This window comes from Hyphopichia burtonii (assembly GCF_001661395.1).
Source record: "Hyphopichia burtonii NRRL Y-1933 unplaced genomic scaffold HYPBUscaffold_5, whole genome shotgun sequence".
Lineage (NCBI taxonomy): Eukaryota > Fungi > Ascomycota > Pichiomycetes > Serinales > Debaryomycetaceae > Hyphopichia > Hyphopichia burtonii.
The window spans coordinates 855,397-882,026 of record NW_017963732.1 but is presented as its reverse complement, the minus strand read 5'-3'; the positions used below and the strand labels follow the sequence as shown (position 1 = coordinate 882,026).

General features: G+C 34.9%; 9 protein-coding genes across 9 annotated transcripts; 4 read left to right on the top strand and 5 right to left on the bottom strand.

Moving 5' to 3' along the window:
* Positions 1 to 8: 8 nt before the first annotated feature.
* Positions 9 to 691, top strand: YAF9 (Yaf9p; the record flags this gene model as incomplete). Its single annotated transcript, XM_020221539.1, has 1 exon — positions 9 to 691. The coding sequence occupies exon 1, from the start codon at positions 24 to 26 to the stop codon at positions 687 to 689; it is 666 nt and encodes a 221-aa protein (XP_020075764.1). The 5' UTR covers positions 9 to 23.
* A 29-nt stretch (positions 692 to 720) lies between these two features.
* Positions 721 to 1,503, bottom strand: HYPBUDRAFT_153417 (uncharacterized protein). Its single transcript, XM_020221538.1, has one exon. The coding sequence runs from the start codon at positions 1,442 to 1,444 to the stop codon at positions 776 to 778; it is 669 nt and encodes a 222-aa protein (XP_020075763.1). The 5' UTR covers positions 1,445 to 1,503; the 3' UTR covers positions 721 to 775.
* A 353-nt stretch (positions 1,504 to 1,856) lies between these two features.
* On the bottom strand, positions 1,857 to 4,322 carry HYPBUDRAFT_111015 (uncharacterized protein; the record flags this gene model as incomplete). Its single annotated transcript, XM_020218804.1, has 1 exon — positions 1,857 to 4,322. One exon carries the CDS (start codon positions 4,320 to 4,322, stop codon positions 1,857 to 1,859), a length of 2,466 nt encoding a protein of 821 aa, XP_020075762.1.
* Positions 4,323 to 4,513: 191 nt separating this feature from the next.
* MSK1 (lysine--tRNA ligase) lies at positions 4,514 to 6,259 on the bottom strand. Its single transcript, XM_020221537.1, has one exon. It carries the CDS (start codon positions 6,201 to 6,203, stop codon positions 4,590 to 4,592), a length of 1,614 nt encoding a protein of 537 aa, XP_020075761.1. The 5' UTR covers positions 6,204 to 6,259; the 3' UTR covers positions 4,514 to 4,589.
* A 2,587-nt stretch (positions 6,260 to 8,846) lies between these two features.
* On the top strand, positions 8,847 to 15,206 carry BEM2 (Bem2p; the record flags this gene model as incomplete). The annotated part of the gene is made up of 1 exon (XM_020223630.1): positions 8,847 to 15,206. One exon carries the CDS (start codon positions 8,847 to 8,849, stop codon positions 15,204 to 15,206), a length of 6,360 nt encoding a protein of 2,119 aa, XP_020075760.1.
* A 275-nt stretch (positions 15,207 to 15,481) lies between these two features.
* Positions 15,482 to 16,719, bottom strand: HYPBUDRAFT_153415 (membrane insertase). The gene has a single exon (XM_020221536.1). It carries the CDS (start codon positions 16,647 to 16,649, stop codon positions 15,531 to 15,533), a length of 1,119 nt encoding a protein of 372 aa, XP_020075759.1. The 5' UTR covers positions 16,650 to 16,719; the 3' UTR covers positions 15,482 to 15,530.
* Positions 16,720 to 16,994: 275 nt separating this feature from the next.
* HYPBUDRAFT_242308 (uncharacterized protein) lies at positions 16,995 to 18,900 on the top strand (the record flags this gene model as incomplete). Its single annotated transcript, XM_020223293.1, has 1 exon — positions 16,995 to 18,900. Exon 1 carries the CDS (start codon positions 17,152 to 17,154, stop codon positions 18,898 to 18,900), a length of 1,749 nt encoding a protein of 582 aa, XP_020075758.1. The 5' UTR covers positions 16,995 to 17,151.
* A 4,400-nt stretch (positions 18,901 to 23,300) lies between these two features.
* On the top strand, positions 23,301 to 24,506 carry HYPBUDRAFT_111703 (purine-nucleoside phosphorylase; the record flags this gene model as incomplete). The annotated part of the gene is made up of 1 exon (XM_020218844.1): positions 23,301 to 24,506. The coding sequence occupies one exon, from the start codon at positions 23,301 to 23,303 to the stop codon at positions 24,504 to 24,506; it is 1,206 nt and encodes a 401-aa protein (XP_020075757.1).
* Positions 24,507 to 24,529: 23 nt separating this feature from the next.
* HYPBUDRAFT_149528 (guanine deaminase) lies at positions 24,530 to 26,029 on the bottom strand (the record flags this gene model as incomplete). The annotated part of the gene is made up of 1 exon (XM_020220216.1): positions 24,530 to 26,029. One exon carries the CDS (start codon positions 26,027 to 26,029, stop codon positions 24,530 to 24,532), a length of 1,500 nt encoding a protein of 499 aa, XP_020075756.1.
* Positions 26,030 to 26,630: the final 601 nt, after the last annotated feature.

Sequence of the window (26,630 nt, the reverse complement as noted above, 5' to 3'; positions counted from 1 at the left end):
GTTTTCATAGCTAAATATTCAGGATGAGCAGTGCCAAAAGGATTAAGAATGTATCCATATCAGTTCCGGTGCTTTATGGTAATACTGCTGTGAGGCTCACTCCAGAAATGAGAACTGAAAGAACACCAGTTGATCATACTCATGAATGGACCATTTTCTTTAAACCGGTTCTTGATAACATTGACTTGACGCCCTTGTTAAAGAGGGTCACTTTCAAGTTACACGAGACTTATGAGAACCCAGTAAGATCGATTGAAAAGCCTCCTTATAAAGTGACAGAAACTGGATGGGGGGAGTTTGAGATTATTATCAAGTTACATTTTCACTCGGGGTCTGAATTAGGAATCAACGAAAAGAATTTCCAGATCTTTCATGCCTTAAAATTACATCCTTTCAATCCCCAGCATCCAATCAAAGAAAACGGAGAAGTTCATTCTGTTTTATACGATGAACTAGTTTTCCAAGAACCTACTGAACGAGTGTTTGAATATTTAACTCAAAAGCCTCTGAATTTACTACCTTACAAACTCAGTGATCCTCTGAAGCGAGATCAAGAATATATAAAGACAGATGAACTAGACGAAATAGCTAGATTAGACGTGTACATTAATAAAGTCAAAGAGGAGGTAGAAAATCAACGCAACCAATATAAAGATTTAGAACAAGAGAAGTTGGCTCTTTTACAATAAATTAATGACCAGAAAAAAAAAAAAAGATTATGTATATTAGTGTTTTATTTTAATAAGAATTTCGTTCAATGATTGACAGATTGTAGTTAGAATATTTTAATGGCTCCCTTGGGGCCAGAACTCACAGATGCAAAATACGTAAGGTACTCTTCAATTAGACCTTCAAGTTGTTCAAGATTGGCTCCGAACTTATCATGCAGAAGACAGTAGCGTCCTATTTTGATAGGTAGTTTGCAACGAATGACATTGTCCTCATCGATTATAACCAAATAGTTTAACGGGTAATTAGCACCTCCCAATGGATCTTTGACTTGAAAGTAGGTGGCCAATTGACGGCATTCTTCTGAATCAGACATGTTTAGGGTTGGGTCCTGCCTAACCTCTAAATTGGATGATATAAATAGAATTGAGTCGAATTGGTCTGGGAATAATCGTAGAATATCGTCAATATATTCTTTACCTTGAGCACCCAAGAAGAATAGAAATTTTATTCTTCCAGGATTTCTCAAACTCAAGCGACCTATACTGAGTTCATCCTCGATTATCATCGATTCATTGCGATCTAGTATTGCGTATATTGTTTCACATATGGAAAGATCAATCTTGGATTGATGTGGCTCCATAGTAGTTGGGACGCGTATTGTAAAACGATGTAGCTTTTTAGTACTAGAGTGCAGCAGTTGATAGGTCTTGGGATAGCAGAAAGAGCTAGCATCACCATGAGTGTCTTCCATCAGCCAAGCAGCCCTCTTCATTGTTGAATAAAAGAGAGTAAAATGGTTGTGAATTTTAAATTTTTCACGTACCATTTTTTTTTTATTCGCATCTCTTACTTATATACTTTATAAAACTACAAACTTCTTCCTACCTGGTAGCCTGAAGAATACAAAAGTTTACGTGACTTCCATTGGTATTTCCCTCTATTGAAAACAGTTCCAAGTTGCAAAAACTCATGACTAAAAGCCTACTCTCATTGGCTCAAATTGGGGTAGCAAATGCAATGAAGGGTTTCTCCACTTGAGTCTTTTTTTTGTCTCATCATTATACAAGATTTCTTACAAATACATCGAAAGGGCTAGGTTGACAATTAGTAAGTCTATAATAAGTGCAATAATTATGTAAGTGAGAAGTAAAATACAATGGTAATCTAAAAAGTCTGGAAGTGGATCACTTCTTTGCAATGACAATTCTTTGAATATGGTCCATATACAGTTGTAAGCTGATATCGTCTGTGAGGACATCAAGTTGAGTATTTATGGATGAACCATACATATGGTTTGGATTAGTAGCATAGCTTGTGGAAGGGTTAAGTTTAGCCATTAAGAATCTGGCTTGAGAACCACCTTCATCACAATCAATGAATCTAGGCAATGGGAATCGGTCCATTAAGATTTCCATTGCTTCTCTTTTAGGTGCTTCCAAAAATGCTTTGAAATATTCATATCCTTCGAGGTTATGATAATTTGCTTTTCTCCATTCAGTAACTTTTGAACCATGATAGATTAAAATTTGGAAAAATGTATCTAGTAACAAAATTTTTTGAGAACCAAGCGACATAGAGTCTAATAACACTGGTTCTGGATCGTTATTGACTTCACCAGTTGTTTCATCGACAGAACCATAAGTATCCACATCGTACGATAATAAGCTTGGTTGGATCATAATAAGCGAATTGGTAACATCTTCATGCATAAAAACATGGCGGACATAACTGGTTTCATCAGGAGAGTTATTGAAAACTTGTATGAATTGAGATCTTCTCAAGTGATACATGAATTGTGGTAACATGGCGTAGGTAGAAGATAATTTGAATGACTCAAGTCTACCTTTAGTATAAATGGCAAATCTAGTACAGAAATCAACAAGAACTTTATCCAATTGTTTTAAAATTGCAGCTGATTCCACAACTGTTTTAGCATTTGTATCTGGATTATTCGATAATTGTAACTTATTAATTGCATCACGAGCCAAAATTACCAATGCTGTTTCTTGATCAAATCCACTTTCTAAGTTAACCAAGTCTGAATCCGCAATAACTGACAAGGGAATCGTTGTAACTTTTAATCTCAATTCACCAGAAGGATGTTGATAATGGAAAATGTATTGTATGAAAGTAGCTCCAAACCCACTAGAGTCTAATTTATCGAAATAAATCGCATAAGTAGACTGCGGGTTAACATTGAATAGTTTCCAAGAATTAGTATTACTCTCTCCAATAGGTTGACTAGAAACTGATTGTTCAATATATCGATTACTTTTGTTATAAGGTAGAGACGTAGCATTACCAATTAAACCTTGAATCTGTAAGTCTTTAGAAATTCTTACTTCTAAAGTTGCATTAAAACCCATATCCAAGTACTCTCCTTCTTCTGGTTGATTTTCATCATTATCATCCAGTATTGGTTGTTGTTTTTGGAAAAACTTAATGAAACTTTGTTTGAAAATTGAAGTGTTGAAAGAATCACTCATAATAACAACACCACCAGTTTTATAGCAAACTTCATCCATTTCATACAAGCCTACTTGATCATAACTTCCAATGAAGAAATTACAACTTAAACCCAACTTTACAAGGTTGGAGGTGATTTTCTTATAAAACTTTTTAGCGTTTGTCACCAAGGAAAAATCAACCTTAGTGTTATGTCTTGAAGTAATAGGATTAGGAACAGAAGGTAATTGTAACTTATTTGAGCGATCAATATCATGGTGAGATCTCATTGGTTCTTTCAAGTATTCTCCAACTATTTTACCAGGTCCATAAGTACATGCACCAGCAACGAAGGTAAGAATATGGCCACCGGTGGTACCATGGTTTCCTAATATGGAAGTTAAAAGTAAAGATGCAATATTTAAAGCTGATCCAGTAGCACGTAAAGGTCTTTGCTTCATTGTATGATGAGGAAAGGTATTAGTGACTAAACTTTCAATTATGGAAGAGATTTGGTATTCAGCCATATTGATCGACAGTAAAAACATATCGGCAATAGGACCGAAGAGCTGAGACTCGGATTGATGCTTCAAGTTCGACAGTAAGATACCCAATGATTTTTGCAATTGTTCAAGGTTATAATCTTTATTCCCATTGAAAGTATGAATTTTGGGTCCGTTCATAGGATTGATTTCATGAATCTGGACATGTTTACCGTAAGAAATAAACCCTACCAAAGCATTTTCGGGTAATTGAGACAATGAAAGAAGTATAGACTCTTTTAAAGACTGATATGCATCTTCAACATCTTCAACTTCAAAACAAGTATCAACCACATAAAAAAATATAGGAGGAAATTTGCTCAACCTTCCAGTCACATATTCGATGGTGCTGGAATCAGGATTAATAGATAATGGGAAGTTCCCATTAGCATCTTGCTCCAAAACATTACCAAATTCACAAAACTGACAATACCAAACGCCAGAATTGGCCACAACATAAGGATTCAAAAACGAAAAACATTGTCTGCATCTTAGTATCTGGGATTTGTCTGCCAATGGACAAGGCTGAGGACTCTTGTTATTAAGAGGCGTATACATCGAAGCCAATGGAATTACATTACGTTGATGTTGAAGTTTGGATTTTGGTAACGTATTCCAGGATAATCGGACCCCATCGACGTCTTCTCTTGCTTCGAAATCCATGCCTCGTTTCTTATCACGTTGATACAAGTATAAAGGTGGTTTTCCCTTCTCTTTGATGGAAAAGGGCTGTAATCTAGTGATCTAGTGACGTCCAACGAAAAAACTAGTGAAGAACCGAGCGAAAAGGAAGAATGAAAAAAAAGACAGGAGAAAACAAAAAAAAAAAAACAAAACGGGCGGAAAAAAGGTACGGCGAGATTCGGAGTTGAACCTTTTGGCTGTTAAAACTGTTCATATATACAAGAAAGGGCTATACAAAGTACACGATTAGTTTCTGAAAACATCTTTCAACCCCCCAAATGGTAAGACGCTTTCAATACGGTCACTGCCGACAAACAACATGCATAGTCTGTCGATTCCACAACCCCAACCCCCAGTAGGAGGTAATCCGTATTCCAAGGAATTCACGTAGTTCCAATCAGGAATTAGGGATTCGTTATCATTGTAGTCTGCTTTTTGGACTTGCTGCAATTTGAACTTCTTTGCTTGTTCGAAAGGATTATTTTCTTCTTCATATGCGTTTATGTATTCTTTACCATTGATAAAGCACTCGAACCTCAAGGAGATCTCGTACGAACGGGAAGAGTACGAGATATGGGTTGATTTGGCTAATGGGGATAGTTCTGCTGGTTGGTTGTAAAGGAAGACCGGGGTATTTGGGTGTTTTGAGGAGATGATTGGTTCGAGGTAGATTGAAGCAAGGTTATCGAGTAAAGAAGCAGAAGAAAGATTGGAAGGAAGAGACTGGTTTAATGCACGATGGTAGTCGACCAAGCTTTCCGAGTCTAAAGTAGAAGGGAGGGTTTTGCCAGTTATGCTTTCTAAAGTTGGGATGAACTCATATTTCGGGAAGTTCCCCTTGGATAAGTTGACGAGATCTGGTAAATTTCTCTCGAGTAATGGTACATTAAGAGTAGACAAATCAAGGTATAGACGTTGGAATAAGTTCTCGGTGATTTCGATTAGTTCTGGTAACGAAGTGTACGCTTGATAGAACTCACAGGTGGTGAATTCAGGGTTATGGGTTGAGTCGATACCTTCATTTCTGAAACTGACCCCGATTTCAAAAATCTTTTCAAATCCACCAATGACCATTTTTTTCAACCAAAGTTCCGGGGCCACTCTTAGTTGAAGTGGCTGGTTTTGGAAAAAACTGTTTTTCAGATGAGTGGTGAATGGTTGGGCGTTGGCCCCAGTCCCGGCTCCAGTTAGGATTGGAGTTTGGACCTCTAAATATTGTTTATTCAAGAAAAATGTCCTAATGGATTGAATTATATGGGATCTTATTTTCATAGTGTCAATAGAGTCCTGATTTACCAAGTAGTTGAGGACCCGGTTGGTATTGATTTTAGATTTCTGGGTCAATTCTTCTGGAATCATGGTTGAGTTAAGACATGGGGTTAAGATTCTAATTGGTTGACTAAGTTTTAGTGATAACTCCCCGACATTAGTTGTCGAAGGGTAACCAATCCCACTTATTATATCACCTTTTCGAAAAAATGAGTGCAATTGATGGAACTCATCTTTGCTTAAGTTCATTAATTTATTATTTGCCAATATTTGTAATTTTGAATCTCCTTGTATAACATCAATAAAATACATTCCTTTCCCACTGGCCCTGATTGATCTTATCTTCCCTTCTACCTGGTATAGTTCGGGGAATCTTTTGTTGTCATATTGATTGAAATCGTGATGGCTCCATTGATTTACGAATTCCGGGATCTTGAGCATTCGTGTGCCTCTGGTGGATTGAATCGGTGGATAGTAACTCTGGGTGTCCTCCGCTATGAGTTTCTTTCGAGCAGCATGCCCAAGTCTATCTGATTCTATCTTTGATATCGAATAGCAACGAGTGAACCGTCTTAAAGGTAGTCTATACATTACTTTCCCCCGTCGACTTAGTAGTTATTATACAACGAGTATTGAAAATTTTCGTCCCAATCGAAATCCCACGACCCGTACCTCTCGGACCTGGGCCTAATCTCCGTTAATAGCCATCTTCTATTTTTTTATTACATCATAATACCGATATGGGTGCAACAAAGATTAAACTTCTGCAGGGAACCATTTAATTGGACCAGGTGAGCGAGCTTGAATCTATATCGTGATGGTGTTTAACCATAATCTTTTTATGGGCGGCGGCACCTAGTAAAAGATACCAAGAACAACAATTTGCCTATATGGCCAGGATGAGGTGAGCATGCAAGGTGGAAGACTCTAGTGGCTACTGAATCTTGGGTTTTATAGAAGAAGTATTCGTTATGAAGGTTTGTTAAGAGTCAGCCAACAAGTCAGAATCCCTCTGACGTAAACCACTTTGAATATACCATCAAAGTGGTATATTATGGTTTGTTTATTGCCCCATTTCAATAGGCACCAGTGGCTGGAGATGTACAAATACGAAACGGAAACCGGGTACGGCAATACATGGCTTTTTCGACAGAGACTGGGTGTTGTTAATGATTGACTGGAAGATGCCACCAGTGTTGCTCAAACCCCATTTTTGTAGGTCCAACTACATCACTTAAGCTCTTCTTTAGGTGGTATTTTGACCATTGGTAGGTATGTACAAGTGAAGTGATTGAGTTTGCACTTGATACTTTTACACATCAATGAATATAAAATATCAGCTCATTTATGTTAGCGTTTAAGCCATTGAAAAAGTCAAGTGAACATCCTTATTCAACTTCCCATGATATTACTTACGATTTCATCATTTTTTCACCACTCAGTTAACTACTGGAGAATGTGTATATTTGATAAACAATCAATATACGATCCTGGGAATGGTGCACAAGACTCTACGCTGTAGCTAAAAGAGGAGTACCTCAAAACAGCAGATATTAAGAGCGTCTGGCCTAACCAAAGTACAATTTTCGGGCAATCGATATATCTTACGTGAAGAAGAAGTTGCAAAAAAGATTCCCGACCATTTACCAACATTTCCGGTTGAGTTTGCGTAGCTATTTTCTTACATCATACCGACGCATATATATGATGTTATTCAAGAATGACATGTACTTTGAGTTTATGGCGCCATCGGGGGTGTTTATGGCGCCATCGGGGGTGTTTATGGTCATACACCTTGTAGCTTCGGGTATGATTTCGTTCAAGAGCTTGGGTGCTCGTGCTTAGTTTCTTGAATTGTATGGCGAGCTTGTCTTTAGTAATTGATCCAGATACTGGCTCAACTACTTACAGTATCATCGTCCACCCAATATCATAGACGAAAATACAAAGTTCACCCTCTTCACTTAATTCATTGTACTTTAATACGGCTGCAAAATGACCAATACAATTCCCTATACGCCTAGTACACGCACCCGTACACCAAAAGGATGCAAAATTAACGAGACCACAAAAAAGGATGGAGCGCGTTTTCTGTTGATGTTTTCAGTTTCTTCAAGATTCGGTTAGTTTGTAATAGAATTACGAATAATGTCAGATCAATACAATGGCATTAGACGGAGAGAAAGGGGGTGCGCCATTCGTCGTCTAGCCAGTTGTTTAGGTTAACTGATTCAGGCACATAAAGTATGTTCATGTAACTACAAGTCAAATCAAAAAAAAAAAAAGTCAAAAAAAAAATAGCCGCCGAAAACAGTAAAAAGCGACAGCGTCAAAAAAAAAAAATACACGTCTCAACCACCTTCTCTTCAACTTAACTACTACTTTCTCTTCTATTAATAGACAATAGATCTTTATACCAGTCAATAGACCTACCTCCATCACTGCTGCCGGCCGAACAATCAGTCAAACAATCGTTCAGACTTCCAAACATACCTTTAGCTCTGTAGTACATGTGCGTGAGTCTATGCTGATTTAACCGCCGCCTACTAACACTCGAGTTTTAGATATCCATCGCTGGTCTATCGCGTGGAACATCCTATTATTTGCTCCAACTCACAATCTCCGCTTCTTAAAAGGTTGACATTCTCAAACATTGCCCTTTGTAACTGGAGCTGGTAAGTTGTTTACGTGTTTTGTCGTGTTTGACTTTGGCTTTTGCTAGTTCGCTCTCCTTAGTCTTTTCTCAGAGTTTTTTTTTGCTACTCTTAGTTGTTTTGTGTTTGGGTCTTTTTTTTTTTCAATTGATTTGAAAAATTGTTAGTTTTTGCTGATTTGGGTATTGTACTCTTGTTTTGTCGCTATTTTTTTGGTTGGTTTCACTGTTTTTCCCGGTGGGTACATTCATACTCACTGTGTTTTTACGTGCTTTTGGTTGTGCTGCTTTTTTGTTGTACTTTTTTTGTTAGTGCGTTTGATTGTTGTAGAACGAACAAACAAAACAACAATATTTGGTGCTCTCAGAATTTTGCCTAATCGTTCATTGATTTGTTGATCTTCTGCAGTCGTTTTCCGGTAGTGTGTTTTTTGGTTCTTGATTCTCTCTCTTTTTTTTTTTTTTTTTTTTTTTTCTTTCCTCCTTCCTCCCGTTTTCCTCTTTTTTCATCTTTCTCGTTCTACTTCAGCTTCACCTACTTCAGCTCCTTTACTCAACTTCCCAAAGACAACCAATTCAACATGAGGAAGATTTGGTCCCTGAGAAAAGATAAGGACAAGAGGAAGTCCATGTCAGGAGCTTCAATCTCTTACCAAACTTCTAGTCCAAGTCCTCTCAGTCATTCAAGCCATAACCATCCTGCTAATCATAAACCTTCAATCACTTCGATTGATTCTGCTCCAGAATTTGATCCAAATGGCTCAATTATATCTTATGACACCTCTGATTATCCAAATAACACCTATGATGATTATCCAACTCTAGCCAATTCAACTATTAGTAGTATTCCCGAAGCAACTACTCTAAATAGTCATAATAATTTGAATTTTAATAATTATCATCTAAATTCTAATCATAATCATTCCTTATCAAGTACTTCTCAATTAAACAAATCATACTTATCTACCTCCCCAACTTCAACTACTCATGATTTAAATTATAATAATTCAATTAGTAAAAAAACAGTTAGTTCTTTAATTAAACCTGATTATGATACTAAATTAATTAAACATAATTGGTTAAATGTCATTGTTAATTCTCATTCAGTTAATGAAATAAGTGAACAAACTTTAAAAGTTTGCCGTGCAGAATTAAAGGGTTCTCACTTATATTTATATAAACCTTCTCCAACTTTGAATATAAAATCTTTCAGAATCGATGGTCATCAACAACAGCAACAACAACAATCAATTCTCAATGATGAACCAGTCAATCAACAAGTCACTGCTCCTCCTCAAGTAGCGTCTTCTCCTTCAATTAATGCCCCAGCTACTCCTGCAAATAATCAACAACTGTCCTTCTCCTCAGATTTATTCAAAAATTCAAATGGTTCCAATTTAACTCTTCAAGAATTAACTGCTCCTTCCACTCCTCAAATAAATCATCCAGCAATTCATACTCCTCCTCCTCCTGTTTCAATCAATGATGACATAATAATAACTTATTTTCAAACTACTATACCCCACCCAGATTTAAAATTTGAAGAAACTCCAGACTCTTTTAAATTATTACTGTCCCTGATCCTGTTACAAACGACCGTTCCAAGTCGTTCAAACTCAACTACTAGTAATTCAATGAGTACACCGACTCCCCCCACCACGGGCGGTTCGTCTCTTGAATCTATAATACATTTTTTTCTTTTCGCACCTGGTGATCCATCAAAATATACTTCTTCAATTAATCAATTAATTCAAACTTTACCATTATTTCCAAATTTCGGTAAGATCTTGAAACTTATTCATTTATTCCTTTTTTATCTTTTAGACATTGATGCACCAACTTCAAAATTTATCAATCAATCTTTCGATATCTCTTTATTAACAAATAGATTAATTCAATTATTTAAAAATATTGATTCAAATTTTAGTGGATTCTTATTGAAATCCGATATAGCTCCTTATATTTTGAAGATTTTGGAAACTTTAACCGATCATTGTTCTACAAAAGATGATTTGGCTACCTTGATTCAAACTTTCAAATCAACAATGTTATTAAAACAACAACTGTTGATTAATTTGGTTAATCATGATTCATTATCCGGTTCTGATAATCCTTTACAAGATTTGAATTCAACTATTTTTATGAATGATATTAATTTATTTGATATGGCAACTGCTATTTCAACAATTGATTTGAATTTTTTCGAAAAATGGAATTCAAATTTTGATAAATCCTTATTATTAACTAGCTCCTTGAATAATTCATCAAATGGAGTTGGTGGAGATTTTTTCTATAAAAAAAATCCTCTCATCTTTAATAATGATAACCATATTCATTATTTATCAAAATTATTAATTAATCATTTGTTTATTGAAAATGTTAATGCTAATGGGTCTTCACATTCTTTAGAGAAAAAGGCTAGATTATTAGAAAAATGGATTGATTTGGGTTGTTTATTAGATAAATCTGGTAATATGTCTTCTTGGTTAGGTATTTCTTCAATTATTTTATCTCAACCAGTACTTCGTTTAACTAAAATTTGGGCTCTTGTCTCTCCTGACTATATTAAATTATTGAAAAATGATTGGTCTCCAGTTTTATTTGAATTAGATAGAAGACATTTGGCTAATGGTGGTACAAGCATAGTTGATGAGGGTATTTCCAGGAATAAAAAACATGATGGCTCTTCACCTTCTGATTCTCCAATTGAAAAACTGGAAGATTTCATCTCAAAAGATTCGTATCATATCATGGCTCCTCGTGGTTTAGGTAAAATTTATCCAAAAGAGAAAGTCATACCGTTCTTTGGTGATTTGGTGATTAATAATTCTTCCTCAACTAATATTAACGATTTAGAATCTATTTGGAAAAGAGTTAATTACCTGTTTAGTAGATGGAATGAATATTTGTCAAATTTGAAAAATTTTGGTAAAATCATTAAATATAATGAAGATGTTTTGAAACGTTATGATAACATGGGATTTATTTTTTCAAATGAAAGCTTGAATCAAGTTTTATACTTGGGAGCTAATTCAAATTCATCCAATTTGGAAGATATTCCTCCTAATGCATTTGAAGATATGGATAATTCAAATAATTCACCAAAGAAAAATTCTAAAGTTAATCAAAATTTACAATCTAAATTGCTTCGTCTTATAGAAATTAATTGTGAATCAACCAGTTTAGAAAAGATAATGAAATTATCATTAACTTTAGAACCTGAATTACCTGAGGCATATCTTAAAGTTCCACCAATTTCAAACACTTCTTTACGTCACCCTTCGAATGCAAGTTATACTATTCCTGAAGTTAAAACTCCACTGCCTTCAACTTTAACCTTCAAATTGAATAATTCAAGCTCCTCCAATTTATCGATTCACTCAAATGATTCTTCAAATTCAATCAATACCACCGCAACAGACGCTACTAATTCAACTAATTACCAATCTTCAAATTCTAACTCTAATTCAAATAACTACTCCCATTCGAGATCTCATACTCATTCCTTCTCAACTGGTTCGGTGGGACTTCCAAGTACTAGTTCAAGTAAAAGTATTGATGAAAATAATCCAGCTTCAAAAATTCCAATTTTTAATAATCATTATTTCAAACTTAATTTATCAAAATATGATGATTTGACAGTTTTGGCTAATGGTTCAACTAACGTCTCAAACTCAATTACTCATGATCCAAGACTTCAATTCCACCACACAGATGGACCAATTGATAAACATAATGTTGTTATCGATGACGACTTGACTTTTAGAATTGATGATTTTGTTAGTGATTTAGATAATTCTTTGGTTACTGCAGGTACTTCAAATACTTATGACGATGTTGGTGATAATGAAGATGCTGATGGTGATGTTCCGGGATTAGGTATTGATGTTGATGATATTTTAAATTCTGATAAATTTAATAATTTTAGTATAAGTGCTACAAATTCACCAAATCCTAATGAAAATAAGCAACTGGGTAATGCTAATAACAATGGTAACACTTCTAATGAAGAGAAGGCCAAAAATCATGCAAGCTTTGGAGCAATTTCATCAGACTCTTCTCACCTCCGTAATTCTCATGGGCAAAGTTTCAAGTATATTCCGAAGTATGCTTCTATCGACAAATTGATTGATTTATTATTGATTGATTCAAAATATTTCGATGAATTAATCTCATTAGATTTGACTGAATATAGATTTGTTTTCCTATTGAATTATAACTCATTCATTAGTACCAGAGTGTTGTTAGATAAATTGGCTCATCGTTTCATTAATTCAGGTAATGCTGTTATCTCAGTTATGAAAAAACTTTACATGATGAGAAGTGGTAGCTTTGATAATAATTTTGGCGAATTTCCAAATTGGAATATTGATACTTCCATTGATTTGAATGAGTTGGGTGACGTTGATTATGAATTATTATTAAAGATTCAAATTAATATCTTGAAAATATTAATTGTTTTGATTAATAATTTTTATTCGAACTTCGCAACTGATTTAACCAACAAGAAAATCTTGATCAAGTTATTGAAGTTATACAGTAATGAAATATTGCAATGGTATAATTCCAACAAAATTGATGCAAGTTTGGAGAAGTCTTTTGAAAGTTTAGTTAATTATTACAAGAAATTGAAAAAGTTATTTGTTAAAAAGACTTATAGACCGGTGGAGATTCTGAAATTTGACGAATACTTAATTAATGAATTCAAATTCAATAATTCATTACACGAAGTTCCAATGAATAGAAATTTACCGGGCCATAAGAATATAAATAAAATTGAAAAATTTTTACATAAGTTTAACAAACTTTTAACTGTTTTTTATAAGGGCATCAAAGCTGAAGATTGGATAAAAATTTACAAGACAATTGAAAATCAGTATGAAAACCACTCATTATTGGATTTCAATTTACAAAGAAATTCAAGTAATGATGATAATTTGATGATCTCTAATGTTTTTACGTTCTTTGAGTCCTTAACGGATCCATTAGAAAAACGCTTGCTCTTAAAGAAATTCCCACTTGTATTCCGAAAATTATTCAAGTTGTATTATAAATTTAGAAGTTACTTGTTGATCCAATTGTCTGACTTGAACATAACCGTTGAGGAACGTTTAGATCGTATGAAGACCTTATTGATTATGACAAAGATCTCAAAGTTGAAGATGAGCGATAATCAATTTGTTTTTGAAGGTGACAGAGATAACATACCATCCTGTATCGAAAGTGCTATTACAAATGTCATTTATTCTCCTGAATCAAGATCTTTCACCAATTTATGGATTAAAGCTTCTAATGCATTAATAAATTATCCTGATCTTAACAGCAATGTTGGCAATGGCTCTAATCAAAACAGCTTCAATGACCTCAATAGTTTGCTTCCTCCAAATATAAAATATTCTGACTTGATTATGAATCATGAACCTTTATTACCATGTTTCGGTTGGATTATAGAAAATTTAATTGAGACTAATAAATGCCCAAGCTTCCACCACACAGTAATAAACTTTAATAAGAGGTATTTGATTTATAAGCTCATCAAAGAATTAAGTGTTGAAGATATCGATTCTGGAGATGAAGTCAGTTATCATGATACCAGGGAGTTTGAGTTTTTATTGAAACTTGATGAATCATTAGCAACAAATCAACATTTAAGAGACTTTTCCAATTTAGAGAAAGACAAAGTTAAGCTCTTCCGTCTGGTTTTGAGAGATCAACATAAAATTTTGATGATTGATAATAAGAAAAAACAAGTGAAAGAAAATAAGGATTTAAACTCAAGTAATTCCAACGGTATTGGATTGAGTAGTAGTAATCCTAATAATAATTCTTTGAACAAGAAAACTTCTACATCAAGTCTTAGACGTCAATCCTTGTCTTATAAATCTAACTCTTCATCTAGATTTAAAATAAGTGGTTTGTTTAACAAAACTAGGCCATTTTCTCTTAATGTGTCAGGTTTATCAAATCAATCTGATAGGGTGGTAAGTGCTAAAGAATTACCGAATATTGAAAATCATCAAGACTTTAAGCAAAAACCGTTTTTGGTAATTCCATTGAAGAACAAAAAGGTTTTCCCTGTTTATTTATTACCATTATGTTTCAAAATTGATTCTGAGACTTCTAATGATGATTACTTCTTCCAGGCTCCTAATGAAATCGACTTAAATGACTGGTTAGTGAAATTAAATTACGCAAACAGACATTGGTTTTACTCTAGATTGATTAACTTGAAGTCTAATCATAATTACACCACTTTTGGTATTCCAATCAATGTTCTTTGTAATCGAGAACAGTCCTCTTCCCCTAGAGTATTGGACTTAATTTTTGAAGAAATTGAAAATGAAGGTTTGAAAGATATAGGTGTTTACAGAATCAGTTCTTCAATTAGTGAATTAAACCATTTGAAGACAACAATTGATAAAACTGGTACTGTTAACTTCAATGATAAAGCTTACGATGTTCATACTTTAACAAGTTGTGTGAAGTCTTACTTCAGAGAGTTGCCTGATGCCTTATTAACCGACAAGGTTATTGATGCATTCTTCTCATCAAAAGAAGATACTAAGTCTTCTCAGGAGGATAATGAGCTTAAGTTAGTTGAAAATTATAGAGATATCTTGAAGAATTTACCAACTATCAACTATTTTACTTTGAAACATTTATTACGCCACTTACAAAAAATCAGTCAATATAGTAATGAAAACAAAATGACTGCATCTAACTTGGCTACTGTTATAGGTCCTGCATTGACTGAAGCCAGTAGTTTAGAGTCTTTGGTCAATAACTTCGGTTTCATGAATTCAATTCTTGAGAAACTCATTGTTCATTATGAGTACGTATTTGAAGATACTGCTAATGATGCTTCTACTACTTATGCGGCAAGTATACTTGATACACATACGATCAATGAGAAATTTAAAGATACCGTTTCAATTCAATAATTTTTTTTTAGACTTCGGTCAAGGTGACACATCAGTAAGATAAAAAACTTTAATTGGTGTTTACCTCTTTACTTCAATTCTTGCTTCTTCTATACTATTTTGTTATATTCATTTTAATTGTTTGATTTGCTTTCTTTTTTTTTTTTTGTTACAATGTACAAATATGTCCTTTTTTGTCTTTTGTTGTCATAAAATAATAACATTCTTAATCCTATAAGTACGAGTTTTATTTCAATTAAAAACGTAGATTTACATATTAATCAAAAAAAAATATACGTGATTTACTTAAATTTTTCAGCTATATACAAGAAAGTCTAGACTAGATTAATGTTTTTTGATGTATTGACCTTGAGAACGATTTTTTCTCTTTTGGAGGGCAGCAGCCTTTTCTTGATTTTGTCTAACCTTATTTTCAGTACCTTGGTTTAATTGATCCATGAATTGATCTTTCCATTCGGAAAAGGTTTCAGCTGGTTTTGGAGCACCAGGATTGGCTTTAGGTTTGGCAAAATCTGGAAGATTCCTCCACTTACGGAAAGTTTTATTCTTCAAAAGGAAAGATTGCAAAGAGGAAAAGATGGAATTAGCAGCAAAATAAACAACGACGGCGGCTGGGAAATGCATGGTAGCAGCAAGACCAAAAATTGGAAGGAAATACATAGCTTTCTTCAAGAATGGCGACAAGGTTTGACCACCAGTTTCTCCACCGAGTCTCATCATAAGCATAACCATACCTGCTGAAATTACGTGAAGACCCAAGTATGGATCTGCAACACTTAAATCTTGAAACCAAGCATAACCTTGAGAGGAAAAGCCATCAACGGGGTACTCAGCCATGGTTCTTAAACTTCTATAAAAACCGTAGGCAATAGGAAATTGACAAAATGGGAGAAACATATGACTCAGTTTCACGTCGTACTTCTTCATTATACCCTTTTGCTTTTCACGCACCATAGACTGTTGATTAACATTAGCAGCTTCTCTCATTTCACGAGTAAGAACATCAAGTTCTGGCTTTGCATGAGACATTTTAGCACCATTCGCTGATGCTTTGACATATAATGGGAACAAAACAAGTCTCACGGCTACAGTGGCAGCAACAATGGTACCCCACCATGGCAAGCCAGTATAAACATGAGTATATTCTAAAAGATGTTCGACAAGAGCAGTTGGTCCATATCCATTTCCTAACCCAATCGATTCAAGATATCCAATTTGATCTGAAGTCATACTAGTAACTTGCTCCGGGATATTAGCTGGATCTTGAAACGAAGTCAATGCATCCTTGATTTCTGAGCTTGGTGCCGACTGAGATGAGTTAAATCTAACAAAGTTAGGCTTTTGCGTAAATAAAGCTCCCGAACTAGGTGCAAGAATGGAGCCTGTCTTTATTAACGGACTCTTTAAAGTACGCGTCGAACGTGCCAATCCCACTCTAAACATTCTTCTGTATTGTTCCGACTTGTGTAAGGCTCGGGTATAGCTCACAAGTGTATCTAGATATCAAACACTCTTCTTCAAGATTGAATTATTTCGATGTCCATGAAAAATCGAAAAAATCGAAAAAAAAAAAAAAAAAAAAAAATTTGTTGATGATTATGTAATCCAGCCGATTGGCTACAAAGAACTTGAAGAACTTGACTTGAATCACTGTTTTATTCAGTGGCCCTTACTCTTACATAGCACCACTATACTCGCTCGTGGCCCAAGCAACTCTGTCATTGTAATAAACGACCCAACTTATGTATCTATAGTAGGTTCAAAATGGACTCTATTCGCGTAAAAACCGTTGAAAATTATGAAAAAAAAGTTCATCAAAAGTTTCTGCAATACATCTTTGATTAACAGAAAGACTTATTGATAGATCTGACCATTCGTGAACGGTTCGACCCATGCCAGTGCTACTATTTGATTAAGGAGGCTTGAGATTCAGTTTAAAATTCCAATGTTTGCCAAAAGTCTTCGGCTACCGAGAAGATGCAAATCTTTTGGTATTCTGGTCGTACGATGTTTTACATCATCAAGGGTTGTTTATTATCAGAGCAAGTTGGCACAAATCAGTAGGGTGATTGAGGATCTGGTGTCTGGTTTTGAAAGCTCGGGCCGTAAAGATGAGGTCAACACTGCCCGATTCCAGCGAGATGTTTTAAGTAGGGTGAAAGTTTTATCACATCCAGATATACAAGGGTCAATTCCTAAGGAGGCTCTTCAGTTGGTAGAAGGAAATGAATTGAAAGTTAATGTCCTACTTCAGATTCTTCTATGCTCAAAGAATCAAGACCATGAGAGAATATATCAATTCATCGTTAATAATCTTTCATACCCCTTAAATAATGACCTTTTGGAGTCATTTGTTATATCATTGGCTTATAGTGAAAACATTCTAGCGGCAACTACACTCCTTCATGTTCTATTTGATAAGCAATCGCAATTTAAGCTCTCAAACGAGTCGTGGTCTTACTTTTTGGCTAAAGTATGTGAACAGAGTAATATACATGGTGCATTGTTGGTCTTTAATGAATTAATAGACAACCATACTTTTTACGACGATAAAACCTACTCTGCTTTGCTTCTGAATGACATAATCCCATTTCTCGTCTCACCTAATAGTTTGGAGCAATTGGCGCTTATATTTTTACAGCATGAAAATGACGTTGCAATAGCCGGATTACGCTCCTACTTTCAAAGGTTCTATTCGTACAATGGACATTCAAAGGCATACATAACATTAAGAATATGCTCTATCGAGGCAGCAAGTAAAAAGGAGGACTATGCGGGTGCTATGGAACATTTTGTGGACCTTGCCTGGAAATTCACCGGCCATAGAAAACAAAAAACATCTTCGTATAATGTAAACATATTGAAAACAAGAGTATTCTCAAACTATAGAGAAAGAAGAAGAAATATACGGCTTGGTACGTCCTTGGATGGTGCTACTATTCCAGGTGAACTCAAGACTTCGATAGATCATGAGCAGGACGCTGCAGCTGAAAGATTAGAATTGAAACTATTCATGCCACACGAGGAATATAATGTTTACACTGCTCCTGATCGTGAATATGTATCCATTTTAAATGGGTCCATACATGTCAACGATCTTCCCTCATTTAAAGAACTCGTTAAGAAAAATATTATAGAAACTAGACAAGAGAATATCAATTTAATCGATGCTCTTTTGACTTCAATTCGTAAAAGTCACTCTATGCTTCATCTATTCTTCGTATCCTCCCTATGCGAGTTGGATCTATTAGAAGAAGCATTTTCTTTGCTTTTGAATGTTCGGAAATATGTACCTCGGGTACACCCTAGAGTATTATACAAAGATGATAATTTCATGTATTTGATGAAAGGAATATATGAAAGAGTAAGTAAATCAATTAATGATCCTACTATGTCTTCGTTGGCGGTACTAGAGGATAGTTATTACCTACTTTCCAAGGTAAAAGAATTTCATGATAGGCTTACTAGACGAAAAAGGACCTTGGATAGAAGAGCCTTTACCTATTACATCTCAGCAATGTTACTCAATCCTTCCTTGAAGTTTGATCAATTGAAAATGGAATTGAATCAATATTTCCATAAAAACAATGTTACGATTTATTTAAACTCTTTGGAATACGATAAGTTTTCCAAAGTTTGCATAGCAAATCACTCGGCTGATTATCTTAATTTAGTCAAGCGACTTGATTTTTAATCCTGTAAATAAAGTTTATGATACACTTGTATTAATATACACATTAAATACGACATAATTCGTTGAAAACGGAAAGTTTTTGTAAATAAAATTACTAATCATCTCTTGGTGCATGCATTTGATGTATTTTGACATCAGAACGGTCAAGGTCTGCAACACTTGTTATATCTTGAGGAGTAATGAAGATGGATTGGGACTTTGGATACATTCTAAGCTCATTCAATAAAAGCCTTATACTAATTGTTCTATTAACTGAATCCATGAAAACATCAAATTCGTCTAAACCACGTATCTTAGAATCCATAACCCTCCAAATAGCTAATAACAAAGCAATCTGTGTGAATGACTTTTCCCCACCTGATAAGGACTCTACTGTTCTCATCAGGTTATCATTAGGAGTCTTCACAAGCATTTTCAATTCCTGGGTTGAATACATGAATTTTAATTCTCCAGTAAACCCTCTCAACGCAAGAGATTCTTCGAAAGAAGCCATGGCTTCATTGACACACTTATTGATGGTAGTTTGGGTATAGTTAAATCTGTTGGCCAAGTCATCATCTAAAATCCTTTCAGTTCTTATCAAACTATTCAATGTCTCTTCCAAATTGTCTTTCAATTCCTTACTCTGTAACAATTCATTTTGTACTTCTTGATATGATTTACCCACATGTTTTTCGGCTTCAGCAATCGTTTGCTGAATGTTTTTGTACTCTTCTGTGATGGAATGGGAAGTATCTTCAGGTGCAATCGGAACCTCTTCTCTTGCACACTTCTCTTCTGCCAAAGGCAAAATTTCTTGTATCTTTTGTTCAAATTTTTCAAGTTTTTCGTTAGTATCTTCAACACCTCTCTTTCTTTTATCGATACCTTTTTCAAAATGAGCAAGGTCACTAGTGAGTTGAGTACTTTGAATGTCAAAATCAGCTAACGCTTTTTCATTTTCATTCTTCTCTGATAACGCTGCTTTGTGTTTTTTTTTCAAATCAATAAAGTTAACCTTATCTTGTTCCCTGGAAGATATTATATGTTCTCTTTCTGCGTGAACAGCGTTAATTGTCCTTTCTCTATGTTCTATTTGCTCTTTGCATTCTTCGATTTCTTGTTTGAGTGCTTCAATTTTACCCCTATCTCCATCATCGTTCAATCGATTATTGATTTTAAAAATTTTGTTGTTGAGTTCTTTTATTTGAAGATTTAATTCATTTATTTCTTTACTCAATTGGTTCATTTCCTGTCTCTTTGTCTGATCCAAGCTTTTCTTTAAATCGTGGTAGTTCCTTTCTATTTCAGATGCTTTTGATTGAGCATTTGTTAATTTTCTATCCATATCAGATATATCTTGAGCTGTGACTTGTCTACCTCTAGATAATTTATTCAGGTTTTTGTTGTACATTATTGGATCAAGCCTGAGACTGCCATTTCCACCGCTATATCTCTCTGCACTGATATTATCTCGATGGTGAAATGCATTCCCAACTTTTGGGTGTTTTCTAGCCTCTTGTGCCAGATCAGAATCATCGCAAAGAACATCTTTCTCCACGTTATTTATATCAATCAAGGTATAGCAAACATCGGTATTTTCAAACTGAAGAACATCTAAAATCGTCAAGTAATCATCAGATTTACCTTTCAGATAATCAAATCTTTCGAAGGATCTCACAACGACTGTTTTATTTACTCTCATCTTTTGGAAAATATTAGTTAATAATTTCCGGTCATGTTCATCACAAACAAGATAAGAATCGAGGGTTTTACCATACATTGTATTGACCAAATAAGACCACTTTGAATATTCATTTTTCAAACTGACAAATGAACCAAGAGGTCCAAGTGGCACCTTGTGCCAATCAGGAACTTTTCTTATTTCAGCAAGCACAGAGTTTGTTTCTCTTCCCCATTGAGAGTAACGGTCCCTTTGAGAATTGGCCAAAGCTCTTTTTTCTCCCTCAAGAGCTCTAACTTCTTCTCTGGAATCTTGGATTTTCTGTTGTAGTTCTGATAGTTTTTCAGAATCGTGTTTATAGTCTCTACCTGATAAGTATTCAAGTCTTTCTTTAGATTTATCCAACTTCCTTCTTTTCTCGTATATGATTTCATTATATTTTTCTAGCTTTTCTGCTAGAATTTCTTCAGAACCACCCTGTTGCTGATCTAGACGATCCTGCTCCTTCGTGATCATATGCTCTTTATCTTTGATTTCTTTATTTATATCATGGATTTCTTGTTCACCTGCTTTTATATCTTCACTCATTGATTGTAATTGATTTTTTACTTTACCAAGGTTATCACTCTGTTTTTCAAGCTCGGTAGATAATTCTTCTACCAACTGATTCGATTCCCTTAGTTTCCGGTCCAAATCTAATCTTTGTGTTGCCCTAGAAGATAAATCCAGGTTGGTAGATTCCACATTTGTCTCCAACTCTGAAACTTCGAAGTTAAGCTGTTCAATTCTTTCACGATAACTTTCCATTTTTTTTTCAACTGATGTCACATTAAACCAATAAATCTTACCATGCATTAATTGTAATTGTCTTCTTAAGTTATCTGAACGTTTAAATTGTTCATACATGGCAGCTGATTCATCGTATTTTTTCACGGCCACGTCGAAATGTGTTTGAGTTAGCTTTATCTTTTCTTTAAGTCTTTGAATATCAGTAGAGATAAGACCAAATTTGTTAGTAATATCTTTGATTGAAGATCCTGACATGAAATATTCAAACTTACTTTTATCAGTGGTAGTAGTTAAGAATTCTCTTGCTTTATCTTGAGATAAAAAGGCCATGGGATTATCAACTGTTATATTAAACTTATGAAGAATTTCATCTAACAACTGTTTCTTTGTTGAAACTGTTTTCCCACTTTCGGATTTAATGGCATAAGAATTAGCTCCCTGTCTTTGAATTTTTCTTTCAATAATGATCTTGGACCCAAAAGTGTCTGGCTGAAATGCATCTTCGCCTCTATTTGCCAACGTTATTATGGCCCTAGCGGTAGACTTACCATCTTTGATCAAGGATTTTATTGATGATCCCCTACTAGTATCGGATGCTTTTGCACCTAAACCAACAGATATACCCGTCAAAATAGCACTCTTACCAGACCCGTTTCTCCCAATGATGAAATTAAGCTGGGGACTCAAGTTCAATTCAAATGATTCATGACACATGAAGTTCTTTAATACTAATCTTTCAATTACCCCGGCGGTCGAAGGACTCGAATCCTGAACCTCATCGTTTTCTTCATCAGAGTCTTCTGATTCCGACTCTGAACCTTCGGAAGAATCTTCATCCGAGTTATCGTCTTCGCTTTCATTGGAATCTTGCTGAGTCTGAGTCATCTTTCTTCGCTTGGTTTCTAGAAGCTGAGACATGTATTCTAACGCGCTCTGCCCATTGCTTGGATCAAAGTGACTATCCTCATGCAACCTCTTGGATCCTATCACTTCCTCGCCGTCATCTTCAGCAGATGGCATGGTTATCGGTGGTATCAAACAAGCTGGTTGATCTCTTGTTGATTGTTTATTTGTATTACTTGATTTTTTTTAAAGTTCAATTTTTTGCCCTGCGCGTACTTTTCACAATCCTCAAGTTGCAAATAACCTGGTAGCTTCTATTAGAGACCACCATAGTTGGAATGAGAATAGTCCCTTTGATAGGTAGCTGGTGGTGTTAGGACTAAAATGTTCAAGGCTCTGCTACTGTCAACCCACAGTGAAAAATTTGCCTTACGAAACCCGAGACATAATTCAAGATAAGCATATCCAAATTCCTCAAACACCATCTGAACTACAAAGATGCTTGGATATGGATTGGTGTATCGTTGTTAGCGAAGAAACTTACTTGGGTAGTTTCCTTCTTATCCGAGCCAAGAGAAGGTCTTCAAGATAAGCATTGCAAGCACTGACTGAAGACTGACTCAAAAACAATAATACTACCTCATTTCTAGTTGGATCCTACTGATCCAGTGTGTTTGGTTGAGCTTATCGAGGAACTTCATTGACCCGTTGTTGCCGTACCGTCAGAGTGAATTTTTTTGTGTTCTATTACGTTTAGTTGGTGTTGTGACAAAAATTTTCAGATACTTTGCTGCACTCTTTGTTTCGATTCGCTTTTGTCAGCCAGATAAAAGCACCGTCCAGCGACTTATATCCCGACAGCAATCACTGTTGAGAAGAATACGGAGGTAGCTGTTGGTAATGGAGAACACTGGTTAAAAGAGAAGAGTTTTGTTCTGTTGGCTTTCCTAAATGAGATGAAATTTAGACAATAATGGCATTTTTAATCGGGAACCAAGACATTGATGTTACTTTTGTACTTGAAGAATGCTCGACCCGATGAGGGAGTATAAAATGGAGAGAAAGGTCGGTTCAAACCAAAAGAAAGCTCAGTTGGATAACAAGGATGAAGATTACATCTATTTTGATAGCCTTTAGTGCTATATTACTTCCAATTTTAGCTCAACCATTGGATAAACGTACTGATAAAGACAGACAAGTTGAGTTCACCAATGATTCCAATGATGTGAAAACTGTATTTGGTAAACCATATGCCATATACCAACCAAAGGTTGTTGTTGTATCAATGTTTATGTTGGAAAGAGATCCATGGTTGAAAGATATGGATTTTGTCCATAATGTTAGTATTCCCGGATTAGCACCATTATACCCACAAGTTCATTTCACTACTGACTATTCGATTATGCAATTTACCACTGGAGAAGGAGAAATTAATGCAGCAGCCTCAGTTTCTTCATTATTATTAAATCCATTATTTGATTTCTCCAAGACTTATTTCTTAATTGCTGGTATTGGTGGTGGTGAAAGTAGTTTAACCACCATTGGTAGTGCAACTTTTGCTAAGTATTCAGTTCAAATTGGATTACAATATCAAGTTGGATACAATGAGTATATAAAAACTAATCCAAATTGGACTTCAGGATATTTTGGATATGGTGTTGATAATCCATGGACTTATCCCTCAAATGTTTATGGTACCGAAGTTTATGAATTGAATGAAAATTTAAGAGATCGTGCTATCCAATTAGCTAGAACTGGTGAATTAAATAATGGTACTGAAAGAAATGTTGAGTTTAGGACTTTATATGAAGAAGATGCTGCTAAATCTTCACCATCGATTGTTGCTTGTGATGTTTATACTAGTGATAATTATTATTTTGGTAATGAATTATCTGATTATTTCAAATCATATGGTGAAATGATGACTAATAGTACTGATTCTAAGAAATTTCAATATTGTTCAAGTGCTCAAGAAGATAATGCCTCATTAGAAGCATTTTTAAGAATGGATTTACATGGATTAGTTGATTTTTCAAGAATTGTTGTTATGAGGACTATTTCTAATTTCATTACACCACCACCACTTTATGCCAATGATACTGTTGGTTATTTTAATGATGTTGATAAAGGTGGTATTCAAGCATCATTAGATAATTTGGTTAACGCTGGTAAACCATTTGTTGAAGATATTATTAAAAATTGGGATGACGTATATTCCCATGGTATTAAACCAGATAATTATATTGGTAATATTTTACGAACTTTAGGAGGTGAAGCTGATTTCGGTAAAGAATCTTTTGAAGAAGCTTAAATAAATTTATATAGATTATATAATTATACTAATACCCAACCCAGTCTTAATTTATCCACTACTAAATTACCATCGACCCAAACTTTAACACAATTACGATCATCACCACTAAAAATCCATTTACTGATAAGATCTAACCATTTATCCTTTTCATTATTTTTAGGGATTTGCCAATCGAAAACATCGGTATTGGCACCTATTGCATCTAAATCAATTAATTGAGCATCAAATTGTTTACCAGCTTCAAAACTACCCAATTTATCCTTTAAGCCAACGGCAATTGCCCCAGCACGAGTGGCCATATAAAAAACATCATGGATACTTAATTTATCCTTTGACTTTTCAGTTTTCATTGCCAAATGATGACTCACCATTATTGAATGTTTCATTACTCCTAATATGGACTGTTCGTATCCACCAGATAAATCAGTACCTAAGGAAACGTTGATTTTATTTTCATATAAATATTTATGAATTGGAGCTTCACCACTACTTATAAAAGAGTTTGAAGTTGGACAATGACTAAGTGAACAATTTTCCTTTTTAATTACATTACATTCTTTTTCCGAAAGGTGTATTGCATGGGCTAATATGGTAGAGGATCCTAATAATCCATGATCTTTATAAACCGATGCATAATTGTCACATTCAGGAAATAAGCCTTCCACCAATTTGATTTCGTCTTTATTTTCTGATATATGGGTTTGAATTGGAATTTTGCAATCTTTAGCTAATTGACCTAATTGCTTTAATAAACTACTTGAACAAACCGGAGCAAAACGAGGGGTTATAATAGGTTTAACGTTGGTAAGACCATCACAATACCCTATCAAATCCTTCATTGCTTCAAGACTTTTATCTTTGGGTTCTTGATATTCAGGATATTCCTCATTATGATCCATACAAACTTTCCCAACAAAACCCCGTTGACCATATTTCAAAAGCAAATCCGCGAAAAGTTTAGATGTTTTGGTATCAATTGTAGTGAAATATGAAGCACATGTTGTTCCTGCTTTCAAAGTCCTATTAATGACTTTAGTATATACCAATTTTGCTAATTCCATTTGTTCTTTTGGATCAGAAAATCGTTTTTCTAATTTAAAAGTATAATTGTTCAACCAATCTAATAACGGGCAACCTAATCCAATCCCAATATTTGGATATTGGGATGCATGGATATGAGTATCAATAAACCCCGGCACAATAAACTTATAACAATCTTTAGAATAATCAACATACTTAAAATGATTCAAATTCTGTACTGGACCAGTATATTCTTGCTTGAATAACCTTATCCCATCAATACCAGCAGGTTGTGATGCCTCTTCTCGAACAAAATCAATGGTTCCTTCACTATTTACCCCAACCAAACAATTTGGACTTATAACTATCCCAGTTTCAAACGTTGGGGTATGAATAAACGTAGCCCTATATAACGTATATGGTTTTCTATAACTACCACCCCTATTCCATTGAGGTTCAAACGTTTCTTCTACACCTGGTGGTTCTTCAAAGTATGTCATCTTCCGTTAATCTCCTAGTTGTACTACAATAAATACGGGGGAGTATTTTGCTTTTTATAGCTGATGTTAAATTAAGATATTTCTACAAAAAAAAAAAAAAACACAAGCCCAAAACGATATCTCCCTACAAAATAATCACTGCGAGTTAAAACAGCAAGTCTACAGTCCTTCGGAGCGGCCGAGGCAAGTCCTACTGAAGCTGAGTCGCTTAACCTTGTCTAACAATTCCAGCTGAAACTCGTCATTGCCCAAACTTTCTTTATTTATGTCTCGTTTCAATTTGCTCCAAAGGCTCTGGCGATGCTTTGCGAAGAGCATCGGAGCCTCCGACGGATGCTCCATCGCCAACTCGAATGGAAGATCCGTACATCTGATCGGTTGTGTGCAGGGCCAGATTGATCCTATTTCTGATTTTGTGCGACTAATTTGTTTGCCGAATGTACGGCTGTTTTGTTTTCTTGGTGTACGGCTGTTTTGTCCGTGGTCCGGCGGCTAATTGATTCGATGTATCATTTTTAACAGCCAAAGCAGCAGCGGCAGTCAACTTGTTCTTCACTACTTGTTCTTCACTACTTGTTCTTCACTACTTGTTCTTCACTAC